A 24,687-nucleotide genomic window follows, 5' to 3' on the forward strand; every position below is an offset into this window, starting at 1 on the left:
TGTGTTGAACGCGGAGGTGCCGTCCGTTCGGCGCTAGGATCTCCGGTGATTTGGATCACGTCGAGTACGACTTCCTCATCCCCGTTCTTTGAACGCTTCCGCGCGTGATCTACAAAGGTATGTAGATGCAATCCGATCACTCGTTGCTAGATGAACTCATAGATGGATCTTGGTGAAATGTAGGAAATTTTTTGTTTTCTGCAATGTTCCCCAACAGATGCCATATTTGAAAATACTCATGTCGGTGGGGAAACAACCTCCATTTATGCAGCAGTGAGGTATAAGAAAACGATGATTTGGAAGCTCATGCAAAATCATTGAAGATACAGAGGGGAAAACATTGGGTAAATACAAGGCTAAATCCAACATAAAAGTTGAAGAGGACAAGCACCAATTTCTATGTACGTAGCAGCAAAGCTTGGGTAACATAAACTAAAGAGTGAGTGGTGAAGCATCAACCAACCATGTCCCCAAGATGATTGCTCCTGCCATGGACAAAGTATTTAATTTGTTAGTGGAGTGTGGAACTACGGAAATGACCTTGTCATTCCACACCGCCACCAAGATCCTGATGAAGCCGGAGTATGGTGAGTTGTTCATGTTGATCAAAGACAAGGAGAACATGTTTCATTGGGTACCGAAAGACCATGAAGCAATAAGCAAGCATTATGTTGTAATCCACGCATTAATTATTGTTGTCATTTTGGAGTTATCTATATTTTTATGTATGAACTTTGATACGAAGTTTACTCCCATTGTTATCAGATGGACAGATTCACACATGACACAAGGATTTTCAATTATACCTTGGTGAAGTGTACACGTAAGTTTCAAAAGTATCTGATTTAGACACAACATAGAAGTATCGGAAGTCCCTTTCTACACCGAGCTCAAATGAGCCCGGGATGAACAGTAGCTTATTTTTTTTAAAATGTTCAAACAAATTGATTTTTTATGGAAAACTTTGACAAATGTTTTAAGAGATTGCAAAGTTTCATCACAAAATAACATTTGTGGTAGTTGTGAAAGAAAACAAAATTATTACTCTGAAAATGCTTGTCAAAGTTTGCCGTAAAAAGAATTCAGATTTTTTGAAGAGTTAAAAAAAAAACCGTTCACCCGAGCTCATTTGAGCTCGGGTGCAAAAACTTCATGACAAGTACGCACATAAGTCGGCCTTTTACTTTGTTCTGAAATATAAGATGTTTTTTCCTTGAAAAGTCCAACTTCTTTAGGTGTGATCAAATTTATAGAGAACAAAGGGCATCTTAGATTTGATTAATACCAAGGAAAACAAAGGCCAATATAATGGATGAATAACTAGACGTATAACAATTAACAAATAATAAAATTACATTAAAAAGTATACTAGTCTTTTTCTTCATTTGATTTTACGCTACCCGCCAGAGATTGAAAATTGCACTGAACCAACAACAAAGAAAAACGACACTTGCAAACGCCCTGGCCATACCAGGCTTTGAAGACTACAATAGTCACTCGTCCTTTGAGATGAGATCTAAAAATCGATGAAGCAACATCGGCTGGAGAATCACGCCATGTAGAAACAGGCTTGCAATCCATCACCACCAATCCAGAGGGTTAGAGAAATCAGACCAAGTCATAGAACAACACCGAAGAAGATCTTGAAGTCGCCACACCAATAGATAACCAAAAGCTCTTCTTGAAAGAAAAACAAACTGCCAAGATCTGAAGTGAACCAACGGATTTTGGGACACAAACTCTCACAGGCCCTTCTTCAACGTCGGATCGGACATCGTAGAAGTAGGCAGAGACCGAAGAGACCTTGTTCCAACATGCCATTGCCGTCGTCGTCTCGTCGATGTTGCTGGAGAAGCAAAACCTACGCAAAAAAAGAGATGGACGGATCCCGGCTGCCGGACGAGGAAGAGGAGGGGGACCGAGGCGGCGGCGGAACCTGTGGCGACCCTTAGGGTTGGGAGGCGGCGGCTGTGTTCTAACACCGGAATGAATCACTTCAATCTCTTCTAACATTTTTTAATACTTTGACCTAGTATCGATGAAAAGCGAGAGATAGACTCTTGGTATTAGAGCTGTCTTCAGTCTCCTTGTGGCTCAGGGGCATTACCCTCACGTCTCTAGCATACGTGTCGTGTGATGTAACCTAAATATGTACTGTACTCGCTATTCCGTTCTTCTATATATGAAAGGATCCGCAAACTTTGTGTATTTATAAAAAAAGTATATTTTAAAAGGGAGGGAGCCTTTTTGAAAAAGGACAAGTGGAGTGACACAGATAGGCTATAGCCGCCAGCTCAAATCTGATGGTCGTGGACCGCAAATCGCCGAGATGAGGACGAGACGAGCAAAAGGGGTTCCGCTGGAGGCCAACGAACGAACGGACTGGAAAAAAAGCTGAGCTTCCACAGTTTACCTCTTCCCTCTCCGGACCCGATCTCGGCGGATGGCCATTTACTTCGGCCCCTCTCCTTCTCCCCACGGATGCTGCTTCCCTCTCTCTCCACCCCCCAAAATTCCCCAACCCCGTCGACAAGGCCAGCACGGGCGGCCTCAGGTGAGCGACTCTCTGAATCCATCCGTATTCTCTGTTTCTTCCCTCCTCTCCGAATCAATGCGGGCTTTCTTGCGGATTTCGGGACCGAAACATGGCCCGATTGCACGCACGGTTTCTTTTCGCCGATCGTCGTGGCGATTTGGGGGATTATGGGCACAACCTTTTTTATATCGGGGTGTTGGGATTGGGTGGATTGCTGAATTCGGGGGCGCTTGCAGTGTCGCGGATTTTGGCGGCGAATTATTGGTTCTGTTAATAATATATAATGGGTGATCATTTTTCTGTTACCTCTTTGCAGCGTAACGCCAGCGCCCCTCTGATTCGAGGGTTCTTCGGCAACATCCATCATGTCTATTTCTATGAAGAATTTGGATCCGGCTTTCCGCGGGGCTGGACAGAAGGAGTATCCTTTTCATGGCTTTTAATCATCAGTTTTGCTAAAGCACTTTAATCATCGCTATTTCTAGCTTTTTTTTCTTGAGATTATAGGCCGGGCCTGGTCAGGACGATTTTCCTCGGCAGAAGAAGCAGAAATCATCTAGGTCTATTATATCGATGGGATAGAACTGTTTCTAACAGTAAACTTTGTTGAATTTCTATTCTGAATAGTATTAAGGATGTAGACAACAAGTAATGCTTATTTAAATTTCTTCATTCAATTGCCACAAGTCATACCCCCTCCCCATTCCAAGTCATACTAGTAGTTCTTTCATGGTTAAAATGCTGCGCTAACACAGTTCAGTTATTAGCAAGCATGAACTAGAAGACCTATCATGTCGTCAATGCTCATTGTTTAGTGGTAGAAGTAAGGGCCTTTTGTAATTTGTATAATGGTCACAGTGTTGCGTTCTTCTTTCTACAAAGACGCTCAAGCTTTTCTGCATTATGGACAAGAAGTAGAAAAATGGCTAGATACACTATATTGGAACGGTGAGTAAACAAAACAGTAAGGATGATGAGTCTAAAGCAAAGATCAGGCAAACAATAGTAAATGCTGATAAAGAATGCATTTTTTTTCCTTTCGAAGTTCCTTTTCTTCATTGATCCCCATAAGTACTGTTCATAGGAGTGTCATATACGCCCATAGTGCTCCTTAATTACAATACAGCGGTTTGGAGATATGGCGTATTGAAAATTTCAAGCCAGTTCCTGTACCGACATCTTCACATGGAAAATTTTACATGGGTGATTCATATATCATCTTAAAGGTATGGGCATATTTATGCCTTGTTATGCAGGCATTTTTTGTTTGGAACATTGTTGGTGCATAATTGTAGAAGTAGAAGAATTTTTTATTTTGAAAATAAAAAAACTTAGGTCAAAATATAATATTAGCTTTCTCATCACTATATCAGTACAATGTTTAATCATTTTGGTGCATCGCATTATTCATATCCATAACAAGCTAGGTTGTTTATGCCAATACACTTATTTTATCTTGATGTTCGGATTGTGTATGGCTCGAGTTCAGCTCCTTATGTTATTGCTTACGGCACCAAAAGATCCCGCCCTCATGTTCTTTTGTCTCCCTACAGACAACAGCCTTGAAAAACGGTTCCTTCCGCCATGATATCCATTATTGGCTTGGTAAAGATACTAGTCAGGTATATTCTCAAATCATTTGGCAATGCACCACTTGATTTAGCTATTCCGACCTGTTTCCCAGGCTTTGCGACAACTAACATGCTGAATATTTGTCCTTGAAGGATGAAGCAGGAACTGCTGCAATTTTAACTGTGGAGCTTGACGCTGCACTTGGAGGGCGTGCTGTCCAGTACCGGGAATCGCAAGGCAATGAAACTGAAAAGTTGCTCTCATATTTTAGACCATGTATCATGCCACAGCCAGGAGGGGTAGCTTCTGGGTTCAATCATGTAGAAGTCAATGAGCAGGAGCACGTTACCAGGTTATATGTGTGCAGAGGAAAGCATGTTGTTCATGTTAAGGAGGTAAGCTTTCTAATGTCCTGTTCAATTTAAGTTTAGTTCATTTCTTGATTGTGCTGGCTACTTCACGAACCAGGTTCGTTTTGCTCGATCTTCCCTCAACCACGACGACATATTTATTTTGGATACCAAGTCCAAAATATTCCAGTTCAATGGCTCCAACTCATGTATTCAAGAGAGAGGAAAAGCTCTCGAAGTTGTGCAGTATATCAAAGATACTTTCCATGAGGGGAAGTGTGAAGTCGCAGCTGTTGGTAAGCAACTCTCATAATGTGCCTCGAGTATTTCAAATCACGTTTACAAGATCTGACAAGTGAGAGTCCTCTGTAGAGGATGGAAAGTTGATGGCTGATGCCGAAGCTGGTGAATTTTGGGCTTTGTTTGGTGGCTTTGCTCCTCTTCCGAGGAAGACAGCTTCAGAGGAGACTGGGGAAGAAACAGAAGCTGCAGTCAAATTGCTATGGTAATTGATTACCACTAAATACCCATAGCACAACATCATCAGTAGCCAATAGAGTAATTTGATATCCACATGATTTCATCCATGACTGTGAGATATATTAACTCTTGAATATCCAATTGAGTAGCTATTTTTGTGACTTCTCAGTTTTAATCAAGGACAGCTGGAGCCTATTGGTTTTGAATCGTTGACGCATGATTTGCTTGAGACAAACAAATGCTACTTGTTAGATTGTGGTGCTCAAATGTATGTTTGGATGGGCAGAACTACTTCTTTGCAACAGAGGAAAGGTGCAAGTGAAGCTGCCGAGGTAATTTGTATGCCTAGATTGATTCTACTACATATTAATTACATCTATGCAAAGGTATTATAAAGCCTGAAGGCTCTGATGACCAGAGTGTAAAATTTTCACTAAGTGGGAATATGACAGTGACCCGGTTGTAGGGGGAGGCTGCTTAACCTCCTCACCAACCTCAGTTGAGTTCTGGGAACTGTTTGGGTGCATGTCGCCTTGAGAGCGCTTGTCATTTTTTTTAATATGAATGTTCTCACTTGCTAGCTGATACTATAATATGTCCTGTTGATTCTCAACAGTCAACTATAGTTTTGTAGAGAAGTATGATAATGTTCTGGAGCAACTTGGATGCATTAATACATGTTCTTTTTGACGGTTTACTTATTTCCGTCTCAGAACGACAACAATACATTATATATTCAACTGACTTAAGAAAAAGTACCACCTTGGAGAAATATCATATAGCATTCTCTGGAAATATCTTTCTAATCCTACAATCAAAGTATGCTCATGTTTTATATTTGATGTAGCTGCGTGCTCAGTATGCTTTACTTTTGTACAGAAATTGCTCACTGGTGATAGCCGAACAAAATCGCATGTTATGAAAATGATTGAGGGATACGAAACAGTAACGTTCAAGTCAAAATTTAATGAGTGGCCACCAACTCCTGATTTGAAATTGTCGTCTGAGGACGGAAGAGGCAAAGTTGCAGGTTACTGTCTATAAATTATCAGTTTTGGTATTACGGATTGCCAAAAGATTCATTAAATCACACATATTTATCTAGTATTTTCTTTATACAGCTCTCCTCAAAAGTCAAGGATTAGATGTCAAGGGCTTGATGAAAAGTGCACCTGTAACAGAAGAACCTGAGTCTTATATTGATTGCACTGGTCATTTACAGGTATTCTTTTTGATGACTTCCTATAAATTTGTATTGTATGAGTAGTGATCAGTGGTTATCTGTCTTGTGCATACATGTTTTAAGGTGCTAGTCTGCTAGGTCTCTTTGAATAGTCCACATACAAATTAGTCATCTTGTAAATCCCTAAACCCAGCCATGCCATTGATCTGCACTCGTTTACCTTTCGTGCTCACCCTCCAACAAAATTTTCTTTGCATAACAGCATTCACCCATTTTATCTTGGTCCATGTTTGATGGTGGTTTTGTATTCTACATCTTGACATCAGGTCTGGCGTGTAAATGGAAATGCCAAGACTCTTCTGGCATCATCCGAACAATCAAAATTTTACACTGGAGATTGCTACATTTTTCAATACACATATACTGGAGAGGACAAAGAGGAATGTCTTATTGGAACATGGTTTGGGAATAAGAGTGTTGAGGTACTACCCATACACAAAACCAAGTTGAGATATGAGTTTGGAATTGATATGACACATGGGTGGTAATCAGTAATTGGTATCTGTTCTGAATTTGTTAGCCAAAATAACTGAAGATTAGCAGTCTTAAGCTGCTAGTCGTTTCCTGTTCTCTGTTGATAAGACAACAGATTTTTGGACGAATAGTTGTGTATTTGCCTATTCTAAATGCGGATTTGTGCATTCAAATGATCTTAATTGCTTTCAGGAGGAGAGGGTTGCAGCAATTTCACTGGCTAGCAAGATGGTTCAGGCTGCAAAATTCCAGGCTACCATGGTAGTAACCCATTAGTTTTTCATATGTGAATCTTGTTTCCACTCTCTAATTTATTCTTCTGTGCAGGCTCGCCTTTATGAAGGGAAAGAACCAATTCAGTTCTTTGTCATATTTCAGAGTCTCCAAGTGTTTAAGGTTTGCTTCTGACAGACTGAAGTTGTTAGATAGATAATTCGAGTTGAATGTAACATCTATTATCTCACTAATTTCCGATGTAGGGTGGTCTTAGCTCTGGATACAAGAAATTCATTGCTGAAAATGGTCTGGATGATGATAGTTACTCTGAAGCTGGACTCGCGCTATTCCGGATTCAAGGCTCAGGACCAGAAAACATGCAAGCAATTCAAGCAGATGCAGTAAGTTCATAATCTTTTTTTTTGTGATTAAGATCATATCTTCATATCATTTGCTTTATCTCTACCATCCTTTCACTAGGTGTCTTCATCCTTAAATTCGTCATATTGTTACATTCTACATGATGGAAACAGTGTGTTCACATGGATTGGGAACCTGACTACCTCACTGGATCAGGAGTTAATTGAGAGACAGCTAGATGCAATTAAGGTGTGAACAATCTTTCCTAGGCATTTTTTTTTGTATTTATGCAACTTTCCTCTGTATCAGTTGCAAATTCAGTATCTGAGCTCATTAGTCTTGAAGGAACAATAGATGACATAAAATGAGCTCTTGTTTACATTATTAGTATATGTTCTCCAATTGCCATGAAAAAGGAAAAAAAGAAGTGCCCACAAGAGTAAATGGCGTCTACTCATTTTAATCATGATATATATAATTCTAATAATTATCTGTGGTTATCTGATGTTTTGAATCGTATTGTTTGGTTATCACCATTGTCACCGCCCTCCTTGCTATCTTGGTTGGTTTGATTTGAATTGTGTTATTTGATTATGCTCTGAAATAGCTTTGACTTCGGTTTGGCTATCCATTTGTTTATCTTTTAATTTGTGGTTCCCCTTTTGGTTATACAGTCAGATCTGCCATCCAGATCACAGAAGGAGGGCAGAGAAACTGATAAATTCTGGGAATTACTGGGTGGTAAAGTGAAGTATTCAAACAAGAAAATAGAAACAGAGCAGGAAAGTGACCCTCGTCTTTTTTCATGCATCTTACCCAAAGGTATTCACAAAGTCATTGTATGATGTCCTACTCAGTGGAGTTTGCATTCCAACATGTACTGACACTTCTGTTCTTCCGGTGCCAACAATATTGCTGTTGGGGGGTTCAAGATGGCAACTTGAGGGTAAGCAAAACAACAACGTGAAGGTTTTCTACCTGAGAATGCCCGTTGCATGTCTAATGCCAATTTCTTTCAAATTCTACTTGAACAGGTCAAAGAAGTATATCACTTTACTCAGGATGATCTGATAGCAGAGGATGTTTTTGTTCTAGATTGTCACTCGTACATATTTGTTTGGTTTGGTCAGGAGGTTGATGCTAAAGTGAAAACACAAGCTATGGATATTGGAGAGGTAATAACAAAATCTTGCGTAGTCTAATTAGAACTTACATTTCCTATTTGCTCTCTTACTATCTTTTTTTCATTGCAACTGTGCCAGAAATTTCTCGTGCGCGATTTCCTTAGGGAAAATCTCTCCCGGGAAACAACGATTTTCACTGTCTCGGAAGGAAGTGAGCCTCAATTTTTTACTAGGTTCTTCACCTGGGACTCTGCAAAATCTTTGGTACGTTTTTCTTCTTTTTTGCTTTTTTGGTGAGGCATTGCTTGTTAGTTGGTATATAAATTGCATGCGCTTGTTGTGAAATTAATTGCAGTTTCTGTTTATTTATGATTGCACAAGCACCTAATTATCCCTTAATCCTTATTTAGTTCTAGAATAAAATGCATCTCACTAACTCTTATTTTTGTTGCAGATGCATGGCAGTTCATACCAAAGGAAGCTTGCCATTTTAAAGGGTGGAGCAACTAAATTGCTTGATGTAAGTCTTAATCTAATCATCTTGCAGTCCTCGGTGGAAATCTTAGGTTCCATGGCTTGTAAACGATACTTCCATTCTGTCATTTCTTTGCTTTGTTAGTGGCTGGCTGAGTCTTCCCATGTTTTGTGATATACTCTTGCGTTTGCGGATATTGGTGCTGAAGTGTGCATATATGCATGTGACTACTGACTAATGATCATTACCTCTCGTACAGTCGACAGTCCTATGAATGAGCCCATTGTTCAGCATTTGTAGAGCCATTTTGTCATCTACATGAATGAGCCTAAACACAATGCTGCACATTAGTTTGAAATAAGGAGATAATTGAGTATCACTTAGTTGGATGTCTGTCCTCGCTCAGCCCACCCAGGGTCGATGCCTGGCCTCCCTGTGGTCCTCGGCTGTTTGTTCTAAATAAAAGTACCACAGGTGGCTAGTGCCTGGTGACGAGTTTATTATTTTACTTTATTTTGAAATAAGGAGTACGAACTGGGTAACAGTAGTCCTGTAGTGGAATAACTGTTTTTTTCTTGTTCCATTACATAATTTGGAACTGATCAATACAGTTTTACTTTTCGTCATGTATGGTGGCACTAATATCTTTTAACTACAATCTTAAGTAGTATGCATCTTGGTATTATTTTGTTTTACTGATAAATTGCTTTAATGACCCTCTGCAAAACATCTCTACTCTGTGTTGTCAGAAACCAAAACGCCGAACACCAGCAGTTTCAGGAAGAGGTGCAACACAAGATAAAGCTCAGCGCTCAAGAAGCATGTCCACCAGCCCGGAGTGCCACCGCGTTCGAGGCAGATCTCCGGCCTTTGCAGCATTAACTTCTGCCTTTGAGAAACCTAGTACCAGGAATCTTTCCACCCCTCCCCCTGCTGTTAAAAAGCTTTTCCCTAAATCAACCGGACCTGATACGTCGAAAGAGGCAGCTATCAGTGAGCTCACCAGTTCTTTGGAGGGTCCCTTGAAAAGAACAATACCGAAGTCAGTAAAAGGTATTGTGCAATACAACTGCTTAGACTTTGTGATGCCAATTGTGATAGCACTTCTGTTGCCTTACATATCTCCTTTCTGGACCTTTGCAAAATTAAGCGAGCCAAGAGGCAGGGAAGGCAATACAGGAGGAAGATGGCGCAGGCGACGACGAGCCAGAGGATGACGAGGGGCGTACAGTCTTCCCGTACGAACGCCTGGTAACCACATCCGAGGATCCTGCGCCCGACATCGACATCACCCAGCGAGAGGTGACTGATGAACTGTTCCTCTTCCACTCCCTACCCCCTCGTGTACTGCTACCTGACATGTGCTGCTGCTTCTGTAAACCGAATGCAGATCTACTTATCGACGGCCGAGTTCCGCGAGAAGTTGGGCATGAAAAGGACAGCGTTCTACAAGCTCCCCAAGTGGAAGCAGAACAAGCTGAAATCTGCAGTGCAGCTCTTTTAGCCCCGTCGAATGCCGACCAATTTTGCGGGGTTCTTCTCTTCGCCTAGCTCGAGTCAATTGTTTTCCTAGGCTCTGCTTCTTCTTCCAGTAAATATAGGTCTTTGAGGGGTGTTTTTCTCTACTGAATCAGAGCTCAGGCAGGTTCTTTCTGTTGTGGGGCTCAGCGTTTTTGTATTCTTTTAATTTTTTTATAAGGTTGGTCGTTTGTGTGCCTGCCGGGCAGCAGAGATAAACAGGGTTGAAAATGAGTTGTAGCCTGGTGCCTAAACATATATGTACAGCAGACTGTCGAACCTGCTCAGTCGCCAAATTCGTTTTGTTTATTGCATCAATAAAGCCTTATTGCGTGGGTAGCTGACATTAAATCCATCTATGGTTAACTCCTGCTCCATCTGTGGTTTTTGGGCCGTTGGATTGGAAAACGATGGACAAGACGCACACTTTGTAGAAGTAACTATGTATCATCAAAGCCAATCTGTGCTCCGAAACGATGGACAAGACGCACACTTTGTAGAAGTAACTATGTATTCATCAAAGCCAATCTGTGCTCCGATTTCCGCTTTCATTGCTGTTCCTTTGTTTCAAGTTGCTCATGCACAACATTTCAATTTAACTGTGGCTTTCAAATATATATATTTTATAAGGTTAACAAAGATTACTTGAGTCTTAATTTAGGATTCGGTTATTCATTGTATGTCCCCTCTTATTGATGCTTAACTGGAATTTAGCCGAGGTTAAAAAAAGGATTAAGCGAGGGATTCAACTATTCATTGTGCTTTCTCCTCGTCGTCGTCATTTCAATGATGTTTCCCACAACTAGTGAGATTTCAAATAAGTTTCAAAGTCTAAAATGAGGCTTGACAGAAACTCGGTAAAACTCAAACCACAATTTTACCACAGTGAAACCCATATGAAGCCGAGAAATCATCAAGCAATCCTGAAACTTAATGAAACACAAATTGAAACTCCACGAAGAAATGTGTGGTTTTAGAAAATTTCATATTTGTCAATCAAGTTGCAAAAAAGTGAATATTTCAAACTTTGAAAACATATTCGACATTGGTGTTGTTTCAAAGATGATCAAAATGGATTTGAAATTGGACATTCGGTTCAAATTTTATGACTTTTTTGTTTGGACATACAAAATAATACGTTTATTGATGGGATAGTGAGATGCGTTCCACAGGTTGCTTTTGATGAAATAAAAGGTCTATTTTGAAGATGTGTGCTGCCGATATTGTAGCCTCATAATGGCCCTCTATTTTCTGTCCAATTGCTCAAATACCATGGGTGAGGAGTCTTCCATGGGCGGGCTCGATACGCCATGTCCATAAGCCACACCTCTTGCTTTAGGTGCACAGTGTCATCTCTACATTTTGTGGTGACTATATAAATGGACAGAGTTGTGACACTTGAAATTTATGTAGTGGCACGAGGAGTGTGGAGTTATGGGCGAGGCCCCGCAGGCATACAATCCGTTGCCAAACTCCACTTGAGGCAACTTGGTTTTCCAACGTTTTTGCCAACAAGTCGATTTGAGTGAGCTGGATTGGGTTTAGCTCAACCCATAATTTTAAAAAGCGAGCGAGATGGATTCGACTCGATCTACGCAATGTAAAATTTGAGTTCAGCGTGTTTTGTAATGTAAAATTTCTAGCGTCCGCTTATTGTTGCATTGCACAAGAGCTACGGTCTTACAAATGAGAGGCCTATGCAAGTAGGCCCTTTGATACCTTTTAGTCTGTGCATAATTTACCTCAAAAAAATCCGCAATGGTCTGCATGGTTAGATCTTTTGCCTATTCTTTCCAAGAATGCCCCTTCCCTTCCATCGCATTGATTACGCCAGCTCGCTCGCCTCCTTTCTTCCTCGTACGCTACGCCAATCAGCACGCACACCTCCTCCTCCTCCTCCTCCTGTATCTTTGCCTTCTACTACATCGATCTCTTCTCCTTCCAAGCTCATCTTCATGGAAGATAACCTCTTGTGGGAAGACCGCCAGCCCGTCGAAGAATTCGAGATAGCGCTAGCTCATCCCGTGCATGTGTGCGAGGGCAATTTTGTCCACAAAGCATGCAGTGGAGCTTGTCTTGGTATGCGTGTCTCCTATGCGCGAACAAAAAAAAAGGATTGGAGAGAGTACTTATTGCCTTAGGCCTCTTATTTGTACGACTAGCTTAGCCTGCATGAAAGATATTCAAACTGGCATGACGGTGTCAAGCAATGTAAGAGGGTAAAAGTGTAAATCTTGATCAAACTAACAAAACAAACTTTACGCGGTTCATACGAGTTGAGATGGCAAGTGCTATTACAAGGCAAGTACAATGTATTAAGCTACATCAACTACTTCTAGAACCAAGCAATGTGAAAGACATGTTTGTTCATGAAAGAATAAACAAACTACGCCAACGATCGAGAACAACCGCTTAGGAATGTGCCCTAGCTTAGAGGCAATCATGTGATGATCAAGTTCAATGTGCCTTAGCGTAGAGGCAACCATGTTATGGTCAAGTTCCTTGTATTCATGAGATATTAAACACTAGCCCTTGAATACCATCTTAGACATGGAATACGTGATTAGTTCGTGAAACTATATATTGTACCATGACATTATTCTAATGTCCCTGGTTGTGGATGATATGGGGAGGGGGGGGGGGGGGGCACATATCCAAAGTGTAGCATGTCTATCAGCTGATGATCATGTTTGAAGGGTCATGGATATAGAGATATCGATCCGATAGATGTGACTGAGTTGGACTATTGTGTTTTCGGATGCAACGAGTAGTGACAGTATAGAAGTATGGATATAGGAAACCGAGATTTGTATAGAAGATCAAGCCAAGCCCAAGAGTTGGAGTTGGGGCGCGGAGTGGAGGTCGGCTGCTAGGAAAGTAGGTCGGTCCATCTATGATGGGCCTCTCCATATAACCCCTCAGTTGGTATCCCAAAGGGGAGACTCTTTCGAAAAGCCCTAGATCCAGGTCTTCCCTACCTACCACCACCTTCGACCTCTCCGCTGCGAGGTTTATAAACACTATAGGATTACAATTACCAAAGCATGAGTTTCAAACGGAGGTAAGTGATATTCAGACGTACCTTACACTACAAGGCCACAAGCAAAAACAAACAAACAGAAACCAAACTAATACGGAAGAACACAAGCCGTGGGCCGTTTTTGACCTCCAAATATGCTTAAGTTTAATATAGTACGTACAGTACATAGGAGATGAGGAGACTTTCCGGTGAAGCGAGTTGGTAAAAAAATTGATCCTATTTGGAAATGATCTTGGACAAGGCAAAAAACAAGAGGGAAAATGGTCGGTGGGAACGGCAGCCGAGGGAATCGACACATCGGACGAACAAATACCTTCATCGTGGCTGCATTGTGCGACGCTAACCGGGGCAACCGGCGGGAGCCACGGCGCCGACGCCCTGGCTGGCCCAGATTGCGCGTCGGTGGCCACTAGCCACGGCGCAGGCCGAGGCCGTCGCTACGGCGCCCGAGGCACGAGACGGAGCGCACACAGAAACTGGAGGCGGAACCTTCGCACGCATCGGACGAAACGGAGCGCCACGTGAACCACCCGCAGGGCCGGCCAACTGCAGAACCGAGAGATGCCCGTTGTCCCTTCCGGCTCGTGCCCTCCCGCGGCGCCGCCCCCGGCCGGTGGCCTTGCACAACGGCTACGCCTCCTCGGTCAGCGGCGCGCGGGACTGCTTATAAAGCCACAGCGGCAGCTCCGCTTTCCTCCATTTCCTCCTCCACCCCAGTAGTAGAGATCATGGCGAGGAGCGCGCGCTCGATGGCGTTCTTTGTGCTCGTCGCCGTGGCCGTCCGAGCCATCTCCGCCGTCACCGACGGTAAGAAGAACTCGGAAACTTCATCCCACGAATTTCAGTTTCTGACCATCTTGTCGCGTGCAGGGCTGTTGCCCAACGGGGACTTCGCGCAGGGGCCGGACAGGTCGGAGATGAACGGCACGGTGGTGACCGCGCGCCACGCCATACCGCGCTGGGAGATCTCCGGGTTCGTGGAGTACATCGCGCCCGGGCACAGGGAGGAGGACATGATCCTGCCGTTGCCGCCCGGCGCGTCGGCCGTGCGGCTGGGCAACGACGCCACCATCCGGCAGCAGCTCAACGTCAGCCGCCACATGTTCTATTCCGTCTCCTTCATGGCCGCGCGGTCGTGCGCCCAGGCCGAGAAGCTCAACGTGTCGGTCGACCCCGAGTTCGGCCTGCTCCCGATCCAGACCGTGTACACCAGCACCGGCTGGGACACCTACTCCTGGGCCTTCAAGGCCAGGCACGGCACCGGGTGGCTGACCATCCACAACACCGGCGTCGAGGAGGACCCGGCGTGCGGCCCCCTCCTCATCGCCGTCGCCATCAAGACCCTCTACGCCCCCCACCACACCAAGGGTTCGTCGTACCATATATAATTCCCAGCATGTCACCATGATCAGTTTGGAAGTCTAACTAGCTATCTCGATCGACAGGTAACATGCTGAGGAACGGGGACTTCGAGCAGGGGCCGTACATCTTCCCCGGCACCCCGTGGGGCGTGCTGGTGCCGCCGATCACGGAGGACGTGCACTCGCCGCTGTCGGGCTGGACGGTCATGTCGGACACCAAGGTGGTCAAGTACGTGGACGCGCCGCACCACGCCGTGCCGCGGGGCGCGCGCGCCGTGGAGCTGGTGGCCGGCCGGGAGAGCGCGCTGGTGCAGGAGGTGCGCACCGTGCCGGGGCGGACGTACAGGCTCTCCTTCGCCGTGGGGGACGCCGCCAACGGCTGCAGCGGGTCCCTGGTGGTGGAGGCGTACGCGGGGCGGGGGACCCTGAGGGTGCCCTACGAGTCCCTCGGCACGGGCGGCTCCACGCCCGCGGCGCTCGAGTTCACGGCCGTCGCCAACGAGACGCGCGTGGTGTTCCAGAGCTCCAGCCACCTCATGAAGTCCGACGCCACGCTGTGCGGGCCCGTCGTCGACGACGTCTCCCTCGTCCCGGTGCGCGTGCACGCTGCCCGCCGGCTGCGTTTGTAGCGGATATCTATCTTTTTTGCAGTAGTTTCGGAGTTCGTTGCGTTTGTACCGGCCGGCATTCGGTGCGCCCTGTGTCTGACCGCCGCGCTGGAGGCCTTACGTGTCTCGTTAGTCGCGTGTCTGGGTGACACAATATATAACAGTCTCCGTGAACGGAGACTTCAACGACGCAAAACTCCCCAGCGTGGGCTGCGTAAGTTGCTTGAAAATTTTGCACAGAGAAGAAGTGGGCAGGGCAGAGGCGCGCGTGGAGCTCCGTAGCCGAGGCGAGGACGCTGGAAGATGCATAGGAGCCTTTGGATTTAAATCGGACGGCTCAAATAATCGACCAACACCAAAAAAAAAACAATAGGCAACATGCACATGCATGCATGCCGCGCGCTCCGTGTAGTTAGCACGAACACATTCTAACAGCCGCCCAATGCGCGGCGCCCAAAAAACGGATTTACAGTGCGCAAGTAGATTTTTTTAGAGCGCTAGAAGATGTTTGCTTCAACAAACGCTGCAAAATATGCTGCGCGCGCGAGTCCAACGGTCCCAATCAAGCAGTCCCATCTGCAGCAGCCCAGAGTTTGCAGCGCGCGACCGGGCACATTAAATATGCTGCACGCGATGCCTTTTTGATGCGCGCGCTGCATTAGTTATAGCGCGCACGCTTTTTGTGCGGCCGCTGGAGACTCCAAAACCGGATCCGCGCGCGCTAAAAACAGTTTTTATACCACGCAGTGCTCATATAGCGCTTCTGTCGGAGATACTCTTACACATCAAACATGGGCACTCGTATGATTTAAATGTAATATGTTTGCATCAACATACGAAAGCCAGCTATAGTCCCTACACAGGTACTTGCTTGATCACACATGCGTACGGAGTAAATAGCATAAAACTACTAGTTTACAGGTTAGGGTTTCAAAAAACTACCACTTTTTAATTTTTCTCAGAAAGCTACCAAACGCGCGGTCCGCTGTTTCAAAAAACCCAAACCCGCGGTGACTAGCGATTTAACCGTTTTTCTGACGGATTGGGCCCACATGCCAGGCCACCTGGCCACGTGCGCTCACGGCGCGGCCGTTGACGGCCGTTAGCTGACGCGGTCCGGTCGGAACCAAAGTAGGCGGTCAGGCCAGACACTCTCTCGCTCCCCCTCCTCTCCACCTCCTCTCCCCCACAGTGACCTAGGTGGGCGATGGCGGCGGCGCAGCCAAATGTCGTCGTCGGCGAGCTGTTGAGCCAAGGCGGCACCGGCCAGGAGGGCGGTGGACAGTAAGAGGTGGAAAAATGGCTAGGCAGCTCGAGCTTCCCGGCGCAGCGGTCGCAGCAGCCATCACCGCCCGCGGCTCCTGTGGATCCGCTGAGCTCAGATCCGGAAGTCCGCGCGGCCAGGGCAGTGGCAAAGCGCATCCACGCTGATCCAGCAGGCGGCCACCATTGGGCGTCGTCCTTTGGTGGAGTGAGGTAAACACTGTTTGTTCTTAGCATGCTACTGTATTTTTGGGTGCTTTACTTCAAATTAGAACTAGAGATAGTAATTGTTTGTTCTTGGCATGCTACTGTATTTTATTGGTTAAGTCAGTGTAGAAGAAAGTGCATTTGGTTAGTTCATTTGGTCAGTGCATTCACTGTAATTAGAAGAAAGTTCAGTAATGTTCAGTGACTTAAAAAACGGTTGTTTGTCAATTTAATCCTACAGCTTAGATGAAGAGATTTGGGACTTGAGGCTACATTTCCAAGGAATAGATAATATGGAGAAAAAGTATTCAGTTTCCTCAGATATCAGTTATCTGACCATATTAGCATTGGTTGAGTTGGAGGGCTATGGCATGGATGCATTTCTTACATATGTAAAGGAAGAGGGAAAGGGGCTGGAGGGTGTGGAGGCCCTGGATAGTGAGGAGGCATTAGAGGAAATGCTTGACTTATTTGTTGATAATAAGGTACTGAACATCAGTGTCAGAAAAGCTACTGATCCAAGCCCAGCAGATGAGGAACAGATCCCCATTGATCATGATGGTGATCCTGTTGTTTACAGAGTTTCACAAGAAGGTGTTCTGTACCCTGCCTCTAATGCTAGTTTGCCAGCTTTAACCCCTGATGAGCCCTACATGAACACACAGCAAAGCATCAATTTTAACAAAGGGAAAACAGTTGTGGAAGAAGAAGATGTGGAAGAAGAAGATGTAGAAGAAGAAGCAGATGAAGAAGAAGAAGATGTACCAGAGGAAGAAGATGAAGTTGAAGATGACAAATCATCTTCAGATTTTGAGTTCTTTAGGGGTGATTACAGAGGGGAGAAAATTTCTTACAAAGCTTGGTGTAGGGGTGAAGATGAGGCTGGCACTGATACTGCAGAGCACTTTTGTGCAGCTAACTCAGAACCTTCTGAGTTTTGGGAGGAAGAACCAGTTGTTTCTGAAGATGAAGTAGTAGAGGATCCTGCTGTAACTACAAAAGCAGCCAAAAAGCTTAAGCCAGTTAGAAAACCTGGCCCAACTAGCAAGTCTCACAGTGATCCTGAGCACAACAAGTTTGAAGATTATGTCCCTGAAGCTGATGAGTACTGTTTTCCAGGTGATTTTGGCATAAGTGATGAAGATGATGCACCAAGGCTGCCATCTGGAAGGAAGAGTAGGAAGAAGCAGAAGAAGGAGAGGATATGGTATGATCCATCAAGGCCTGATGCACATGAGCAGTTTGCAATGCATTTGTGCTTTGAAAATGTAGTTGAGTTCAGAGAAGCAATTAGAAATTTTCATGTGAGGACTCTTAGGAATTTTGAGTATCACAGAAATGAACTAACTAGGGTTATTGCTTGGTGCTCTGACAGAAAACATGGTTGTGAGTTTTACATAGTTGCCTCCAAGATAGCTCATGAGGCAACTTTCAGTATCAAGAAGATGAACCTGGATCACACTTGTGGAGCAAGTGGAGAGAACACAAAGGTGACAGTCAATTGGGTTGCTAAGGTTTGTGAGGATACAATCAGATCCAACCCTGGAGCTGGTGTTGAAACAATTATGTCATACACAAAGAAGAAGTTTGGTGTGCATGTGCCTAAAAGCTTGGCATATAGGGCAAGGAAGCAAGTAGTTGAGGTTGTGCAAGGAGATCACAAACTCCAGTATCACAGAATAAGGGACTACCTGCAGTGTATGCTAGATACTAACCCTGGCAGTAGGTGCATAGTAACAACACATGAGGACCCACTTAACCCAGCTCCTACCCCAAGGTTTCACTATATGTTTTACTGCTTGTTTGCATGCAAGGAGGGTTTTCTGAATGGATGCAGGCCATTTATAGGTAAGTATTCAGAAATTTATATGCTTTTTAAACATTGATGTACTTAGGCACTCATGTTATCATGTTAGCAGGTCTGGATGGTTGCTTCATCAAGCTAAGTACTGGTCAGCAGATATTGGCAGCTACAGGGAGGGATGGCAACAATAACATCTTCCCAATAGCTTTTGGTGTTGTTGATAAGGAAGAGACAGACAGTTGGACATGGTTTCTCACACAGTTGAGAACAGTCATTGGAACTGGCAATAAGTTTGGCAAATACACAATTATGTCTGACAGGCAGAAGGTATTGTTCTGAACCTAGTCTTTACATTTGCCTTTACATTTGCCATGAGTAAAATGTTATTTAGTAGATGAGTAACACTTAAGATTACCTTACATTGAACAGGGATTGTTGAATGCAATAGATGATGTATTCCCTGACTCTCCACAAAGGTTTTGTCTTAGACATATTTATGCCAATTTCCAATCTGCTGGTTTCAGAGGAGAGGAACTTAAGAAACATGTAGATCAGGCTGCCTATTCCTTTACCAAACATGGACATGATTTAGGCATGGAGAATTTGAAAAAAGAAAGTTTAGAAGCTTGGCAGTGGTTGTCACAGATACCAGAGCATACCTGGGCTAGGTATTAAATGGACACTGTGTGCAAAACAGACCTGGTAGTAAACAACCTTAGTGAGGTTTTCAATAAAATGATATTGGATGTTAGGAACAAGCCAATCAGGACTATGTTAGAGGGCATAAGAACAAAGCTAATGATTAAGTTTCAGAAGATCAGAGAGAAGATAGAGATATGCAGATGGGAAATCACACCTACTTATTCAGAGATTTTAGAAGAGGGGAAGAAGTGGGCTAAATATTGTGAAGCATACATGGCAGGGCCAGGGATATGGCAGGTCACAAGTAGCTCTGAAAACACATATTGTGTTAATTTGAACAATGAGACCTGTGACTGTAGGAGGTGGGACATGACAGCTATCCCCTGTAGTCATGCCATTGCTGCAATGCAGAAAGTGAAGATACACCCTGAAGACTATGTTTCTACTTTTTTCAAGAAACCCATGTATTGTGAAATATATAAGCACATAATATTCCCTGTGCCAGGTCCTGACCATTGGCCTCATACACCTGGTGATGATATTTCTCCCCCTGTGTTTAGAGAAAAGAAAGGTAAAAAACAAACTGCCAAGAGGAAAGGCCTGTTTGAGGTACCAACTAAAAAGGATACTTCTAGGATTGGTACAGTGACATGCAACAACTGCAAGAAACAAGGGCATAGGATCAACAATTGTGGTGTCCCTTTGAAACCTAAGTTCCAGATGAGGCTGAACAAGCACCAGGTATGTCCATTCATTCCATTGTTATATTCATTGCATTGTTACATTCATTTCATTTGTAGGAAAATAGTTCTAACTAATATTGTTGTGTAGGAAAATAGAGCAAACTACTCTGAGGCTGGTTCTTCAATGGCTGCAACTGCACAAAGGCCACCAAGGGTACCTGCTGCCTCTGCACTTGCACCAACTCCTCCTCCAACAACAACTGAGTCAACACAGACAGCTTCTAGGTCAAGGAAGAGGGAAGCACCAGCTACAACAGCAGCAGCACCACCTCTCAAGAAGAGCAGGACCAACACCTCTTCTGCAACAGTAGTACCACCTCCCAAGAAGAAGAACACAACTATTTCTGGCAATGGATCAAGGTCTTCTCCAGCAAAGACCACCAGGTCATCAAGGTCTTCTCCAGCAAAGAACACCAGGTCATCAAGGTCTTCTCCAGCAAAGAACACCAGGTCAGCTGCTGCCAATAGAGCTGGCACTGGATCAAAGAGGATCAGGAAGCCATCTAATAGGCTGAAAGATTACTTTCATGCAAGTGGTAACTAGCTGAAGTTGTTGAACTCCAAGTGCTTGATACTGTTTGATTTGGTTTGTAATAACATTGCCTCACTAAGTACTTGATACTGCACTGTTTGATTTGGTTTGTAATATGGTACTGTATGTGGATTCTGCACTTGTTTGCAACTTCATTTCATCTGTAACTTTTATCTATATGTGGATTCAACACTTGATATACACCTTACAGATAGAAACATAGATAGAAAGATAGTCTCATAGATAGTCTCATAGATAGTCTCATAGATAGAAAGATAGATCTCTAGAAACATACATAGATAGATCTCTAGATAGATAGATAGTCTCATAGATTACATAGATAGATAGTCTCATAGATTACATCAAAATCTCACAAAAACTACCAAAACTCTCTCTCAAATTGACTTAAAGATAGAAAGATAGATAGCTAGATCAGTCATAGCGCTCAAAGAAACGGACCCACTTGGCCCTAGTTGCTGGATGAGGAGCCATGACTGCCCTAATCCTTGCCCACCTAATTATCTCCATGAATGATCTTCCCCTGCCTCCAGTGAAAACCAGCTCTAGTTCTTCATCATTGCACTTATCCAGTACCTTGTTGGCAAGTCGGCGGTTGAACTCCTCTTGCTGCTCATCCTGGGCCGCCTCTAGGGCCCTCTGCCTGCGCCTCCTCCTCCTCCTCCTCCTCTGTGCAGCTGCTGCTGTCCTAACCTCCACAGCCTCCCCCTCTTCCTCTGTGACATCTCCCATGTCAGGATCCATCTGTAGGGTTTATTTTGGGTGGCGGCTGGTGGAGTGACTGCGAAAGGGTGGGGGTGGGGAGGGGTTTATATTGACAGATGGATGGGGTTGGGTTTAGTAGGCCTAGGGTTGCATTTGGTCAGAGAATAGTGGGCCACCAAGCCCAATTAACCACAGAAATAATATATGTAGGCTAACAAATAACATCTAAAGGATAGAAGATCGATTTGAACACTTAATAGCATACAAGATCCATTTCCACAACTTAGTAGCATAAGAGATCCATTTTCCACTACATAATAGCATAGGAGATCCATTACAACACTTAATAGCATAGGTGATCCATTACAACTTAACAACATAGTAAATAAGGTTCTTACACTATGTTAAACTTCACATTCCCCCAAAATGTACACCCATAATCACTTGCAGTCATGCCAGGCCACATCCTTATATAAAGGCCTTTGGATGTACTTACTTCACCAACATATCAAAGCCACTTCAAGAATCAAGGATGACCTTGATTTGCTCTAACTTCTCCTTGCTGCCATACCCTTCTTTCAGCAGCTCAGCAACAACAAGCTCAAGCTTTGCCTTCTCCTTCTTAAGAACATCTCTGTCAACTTGAACATCCTTCATAGCCTTCCTGGTGTTCTTGATGATATCAGCTTGGCTCTGCAAAATGCACCTCTGCTCTTTTGCAAGTTTGAGCTTTTCCATCTGCACCTCCAACATAGCTTTCTCCTCTAGCTCCTTCTTCTTCTTCTTCTTCTCAAGTTCTTCCTCCTCCACTTGTTTCTGGTGCACCTTCTTGTCCACCCTATCATCCTGCCAATCAAACATCTTGGATACATCATCAACAAGATTGGTGTACTCAATGCAAAGCTTGTCATTTTCAGCCCTAAGCTTGGCCAACTCCCTTTCATGTTCACTCTTAAGCCTGGCCAACTCCTTCTCAAACTTCTCCTTGTCCTGTACCCTTCCAAAGTTCTGCTCATGGAACATCTCCCATAGCTTGCACAAACATCTCTGAAGAACAGTTGGCCAAGGCCCATCAACCCACTCTACAACACCACAATTCACACCATTTTCCTGCATTTATAAATGTGATAAGTTATTACAAATGGACTAGGAGCTTATTTCAGTTCCATGATTAACTTGTATATACTTGATAATTTCTAAAATGAATAACATAAATGAGATATGATAAGTTATTATAATGCCATGATTAAGTTTCCAAAGTAACAAAAATACATAGCAGAAAAATGTTTATTGGCATCATATCAAACAAAGTGCTGCATCATATCAATCATCAGTGACCATACATAGCAGAAAAGTTTATTGCCATCTAACCTGGACTGGGCAGCCATAGAAATGCCTTCCTGTTAAAGGCCCTTCAAAAGCAACACGCTTAATAGGCCTCATTTGATGCAAAATGCACTTGGGATGAGCAAGCTCAAGTTGGCCACAGAAAAGGGGCTCCACAGTGGTGTCTGGTTCCTCCTGCAACCAAAATAACCAGCAAACACTAGTTTCAATCTGCACTCAACACCAGAATATACTTGCACGCTTCATTAAACATGAACACTAAAAAAATCCCCAACTCAGCATGAACCCTAACACTGTACTGAGATGAACCCTAGCTTACATCAATCCTACAATCAAACCCCAGCCTCACTATTGAACAAGAATCCTACAACACCAACACTACACTTAGCAAGATCCATGGCGGTAGCCTAGGCCTACTCGGCCTACTAGCACCTAACCCTAACCCTAGGTGGCAAAGAACTTACCATAAGTCCCATGTCCATGCTGACGACCTCGCAGTCCTCCTCCGAGCTAGTTTCCTCGTCGTTCCAGGAAGGCATGGTGGCAAGGAGGTCAACGGCGAGCCACCTCAAAGACGGCGAGCGGCGGCGAGCTCGTACTGGAGCAGGGGAGTGAGAGCAGGGGAGTGAGCGAGCAGAGCAGGGAGAGAGTGAGTGAGCAGGAGCGACCGACCGAGGGGGTTTATTTACCCCTGTTCCGACCGGGCCGCGTCGGCTAACGGCCGTCAACGGCCGCGCCGTGAGCGCGCGTGGCCAGGTGGCCTGGCATGTGGGCCCAATCCGTCAGAAAAACGGTTAAATCGCTAGTCACCGCGGGTTTGGGTTTTTTGAAACAGCGGACCGCGCGTTTGGTAGCTTTCTGAGAAAAATTAAAAAGTGGTAGTTTTTGGAACCCTAACCTGTAAACTAGTAGTTTTATGCTATTTACTCATGCGTATGTGACATATATGTGTACGTCCCAGCACAGGTTTGAAACCAATCAATTATCGAAAACAAACTTCTCATACAAATAATATCGGAAATGTTAACGCCCACACGTGTGGCATTTAGAAACCCGCCCACACGCATTCGATGCCGTTCGATCCATCTGCACGAATTTTATAGCAATTGCAATCGGGGTCAAAAGCCACGTAAGCAAACGGTGTTGTGTGGGAGAAACACTCCTCGCCCGAACGCGTGCGGTAGTTCACAATTCAGCCCGAACGTTTAGGGCCTCTTTGATTCGTAGGATTTTAAAAATGTAGGAATAGGAAAAGTATAGGGTTGGAGTGGCATGCCCACTTGAATCCTATAGAATTAGCAATGAGTGTTTGATGTCACAGAAAAAACAAAGAAATTGTAAAAAGAGGTTGGAGTGGATGTTAGGTTTCCTATGAAATGTAGTACAAAATATTCCATAGGAAAAATTCCTATGAAATCTAATCCTATGAATCAAAGGACCAACATAGGAAAAAATTCTAAGGATTTCAATCCTCTAGAAATCCTATAAAATTCCTTTGAATCAAAGAAGCCCTTAGATGTTGAATCTTCAAGCATCTGCCGAAGGACCAGCGCACCTTATCCTCTCGCCTCAGGCCCCCACCCCCACTCCACTCGCTAGAGCGGCTGTGGCGGAGCCTTCCCCCCGCATCGACGGCGGCCTCCGCGTCAACAGCGGCGGGCATGGAGGAGTGCAGCTACGCGACGAGGAGCTCCGCTGCTCCCGCGGAAGCCTTGCGCCGAGGAGCTCCCCTCCACCCACCCCGCATCGACGGAGGCCCCTGCTTCGACGGCTGCGGCCTCCCATGACGGCCTGACATGGAGGAGTGCGGCGGCGGCGCTCTCCCTTCGTCTCCGTGCGCGGCGGTGGCGCTCTCCCTTCGTCTCCGTGCGTGGCGGCGGCGGCGGAGGTGTGCATGCGCACAGTAGAAGGATGGTGCCACGAGCAGTTTTGGCGGCGGGTTCGATTCCGGCGAGGACAAGAAGGCCGCCGCGCTTGGGGCTGCACGGTCCGACGACGTTTCTGCTACGCAGGCGATTTGGGCTCGGCTCCACCCCTTGCAGAGGCTGGTGCCCCCGACGACTATCGCC

General features: G+C 44.7%; 5 protein-coding genes across 6 annotated transcripts; 4 read left to right on the forward strand and 1 right to left on the reverse strand.

The window, feature by feature from the left end:
- Positions 1 to 2,329: 2,329 nt before the first annotated feature.
- On the forward strand, positions 2,330 to 10,699 carry LOC125528662 (villin-4-like). The gene is made up of 23 exons (XM_048703058.2): positions 2,330 to 2,554; positions 2,853 to 2,957; positions 3,663 to 3,762; positions 4,090 to 4,158; positions 4,261 to 4,503; positions 4,577 to 4,754; positions 4,831 to 4,963; positions 5,108 to 5,270; positions 5,818 to 5,968; positions 6,060 to 6,160; positions 6,448 to 6,603; positions 6,848 to 6,916; positions 6,983 to 7,051; positions 7,135 to 7,272; positions 7,352 to 7,480; positions 7,906 to 8,053; positions 8,164 to 8,177; positions 8,266 to 8,406; positions 8,494 to 8,619; positions 8,810 to 8,875; positions 9,580 to 9,883; positions 9,981 to 10,132; positions 10,221 to 10,699. Exons 2-23 carry the CDS (start codon positions 2,902 to 2,904, stop codon positions 10,332 to 10,334), a joined length of 2,820 nt encoding a protein of 939 aa, XP_048559015.2. The 5' UTR covers positions 2,330 to 2,554; positions 2,853 to 2,901; the 3' UTR covers positions 10,335 to 10,699.
- Positions 10,700 to 13,794: 3,095 nt separating this feature from the next.
- Positions 13,795 to 15,575, forward strand: LOC125533955 (BIIDXI-like protein At5g11420). 2 transcript variants are annotated; one of them, XM_048697273.2, is made up of 3 exons: positions 13,813 to 14,195; positions 14,259 to 14,756; positions 14,834 to 15,572. In XM_048697273.2, the coding sequence occupies exons 1-3, from the start codon at positions 14,117 to 14,119 to the stop codon at positions 15,376 to 15,378; spliced, it is 1,122 nt and encodes a 373-aa protein (XP_048553230.1). In that variant the 5' UTR covers positions 13,813 to 14,116; the 3' UTR covers positions 15,379 to 15,572. The 2 variants fall into 2 exon arrangements, with proteins under 2 accessions (XP_087400936.1, XP_048553230.1); XM_087544810.1 differs by having other exon boundaries at positions 13,795 to 14,756; positions 14,834 to 15,575.
- A 1,470-nt stretch (positions 15,576 to 17,045) lies between these two features.
- On the forward strand, positions 17,046 to 19,306 carry LOC147986524 (uncharacterized). The gene is made up of 3 exons (XM_087542039.1): positions 17,046 to 18,675; positions 18,723 to 18,958; positions 19,061 to 19,306. Exons 1-3 carry the CDS (start codon positions 17,121 to 17,123, stop codon positions 19,304 to 19,306), a joined length of 2,037 nt encoding a protein of 678 aa, XP_087398165.1. The 5' UTR covers positions 17,046 to 17,120.
- Positions 19,307 to 19,993: 687 nt separating this feature from the next.
- LOC147986525 (uncharacterized) lies at positions 19,994 to 20,560 on the forward strand. Its single transcript, XM_087540076.1, has 2 exons — positions 19,994 to 20,014; positions 20,105 to 20,560. Exons 1-2 carry the CDS (start codon positions 19,994 to 19,996, stop codon positions 20,558 to 20,560), a joined length of 477 nt encoding a protein of 158 aa, XP_087396202.1.
- Positions 20,561 to 21,790: 1,230 nt separating this feature from the next.
- On the reverse strand, positions 21,791 to 23,157 carry LOC147986526 (uncharacterized). The gene is made up of 3 exons (XM_087540077.1): positions 23,083 to 23,157; positions 22,643 to 22,792; positions 21,791 to 22,381 (listed from the first exon to the last, which is right to left on the reverse strand). Exons 1-3 carry the CDS (start codon positions 23,155 to 23,157, stop codon positions 21,791 to 21,793), a joined length of 816 nt encoding a protein of 271 aa, XP_087396203.1.
- Positions 23,158 to 24,687: the final 1,530 nt, after the last annotated feature.

This window comes from Triticum urartu, chromosome 2A (genome assembly GCF_056163025.1).
Source record: "Triticum urartu cultivar PI428250 chromosome 2A, HENAU_Tu73, whole genome shotgun sequence".
Classification (NCBI taxonomy): Eukaryota; Viridiplantae; Streptophyta; class Magnoliopsida; order Poales; family Poaceae; genus Triticum; species Triticum urartu.

What these genes read in the sequence shown, in the direction of transcription:
- LOC125533955 (XM_087544810.1), top strand. Translation starts at nt 14,117, where the DNA reads ATGGCGAGGAGCGCGCGCTCGATGGCGTTCTTTGTGCTCGTCGCCGTG. An exon ending in CGCCCCCCACCACACCAAGG is followed by an intron (nt 14,757 to 14,833) that starts GTTCGTCGTACC and finishes CTCGATCGACAG; the next exon opens with GTAACATGCTGAGGAACGGG.
- LOC147986525 (XM_087540076.1), top strand. Translation starts at nt 19,994, where the DNA reads ATGAGGCTGAACAAGCACCAG. An exon ending in TGAGGCTGAACAAGCACCAG is followed by an intron (nt 20,015 to 20,104) that starts GTATGTCCATTC and finishes ATTGTTGTGTAG; the next exon opens with GAAAATAGAGCAAACTACTC.
- LOC147986524 (XM_087542039.1), top strand. Translation starts at nt 17,121, where the DNA reads ATGGAGAAAAAGTATTCAGTTTCCTCAGATATCAGTTATCTGACCATA. An exon ending in TGGATGCAGGCCATTTATAG is followed by an intron (nt 18,676 to 18,722) that starts GTAAGTATTCAG and finishes TGATGTACTTAG; the next exon opens with GCACTCATGTTATCATGTTA. An exon ending in TTATGTCTGACAGGCAGAAG is followed by an intron (nt 18,959 to 19,060) that starts GTATTGTTCTGA and finishes TACATTGAACAG; the next exon opens with GGATTGTTGAATGCAATAGA.
- LOC125528662 (XM_048703058.2), top strand. Translation starts at nt 2,902, where the DNA reads ATGTCTATTTCTATGAAGAATTTGGATCCGGCTTTCCGCGGGGCTGGA. An exon ending in TTGGTAAAGATACTAGTCAG is followed by an intron (nt 4,159 to 4,260) that starts GTATATTCTCAA and finishes TTGTCCTTGAAG; the next exon opens with GATGAAGCAGGAACTGCTGC. An exon ending in ATTGCACTGGTCATTTACAG is followed by an intron (nt 6,161 to 6,447) that starts GTATTCTTTTTG and finishes TCTTGACATCAG; the next exon opens with GTCTGGCGTGTAAATGGAAA.
- LOC147986526 (XM_087540077.1), bottom strand. Translation starts at nt 23,157, where the DNA reads ATGCCTTCCTGGAACGACGAGGAAACTAGCTCGGAGGAGGACTGCGAG. An exon ending in GCATGGACATGGGACTTATG is followed by an intron (nt 22,793 to 23,082) that starts GTAAGTTCTTTG and finishes TTTTGGTTGCAG; the next exon opens with GAGGAACCAGACACCACTGT. An exon ending in TCTATGGCTGCCCAGTCCAG is followed by an intron (nt 22,382 to 22,642) that starts GTTAGATGGCAA and finishes TTATAAATGCAG; the next exon opens with GAAAATGGTGTGAATTGTGG.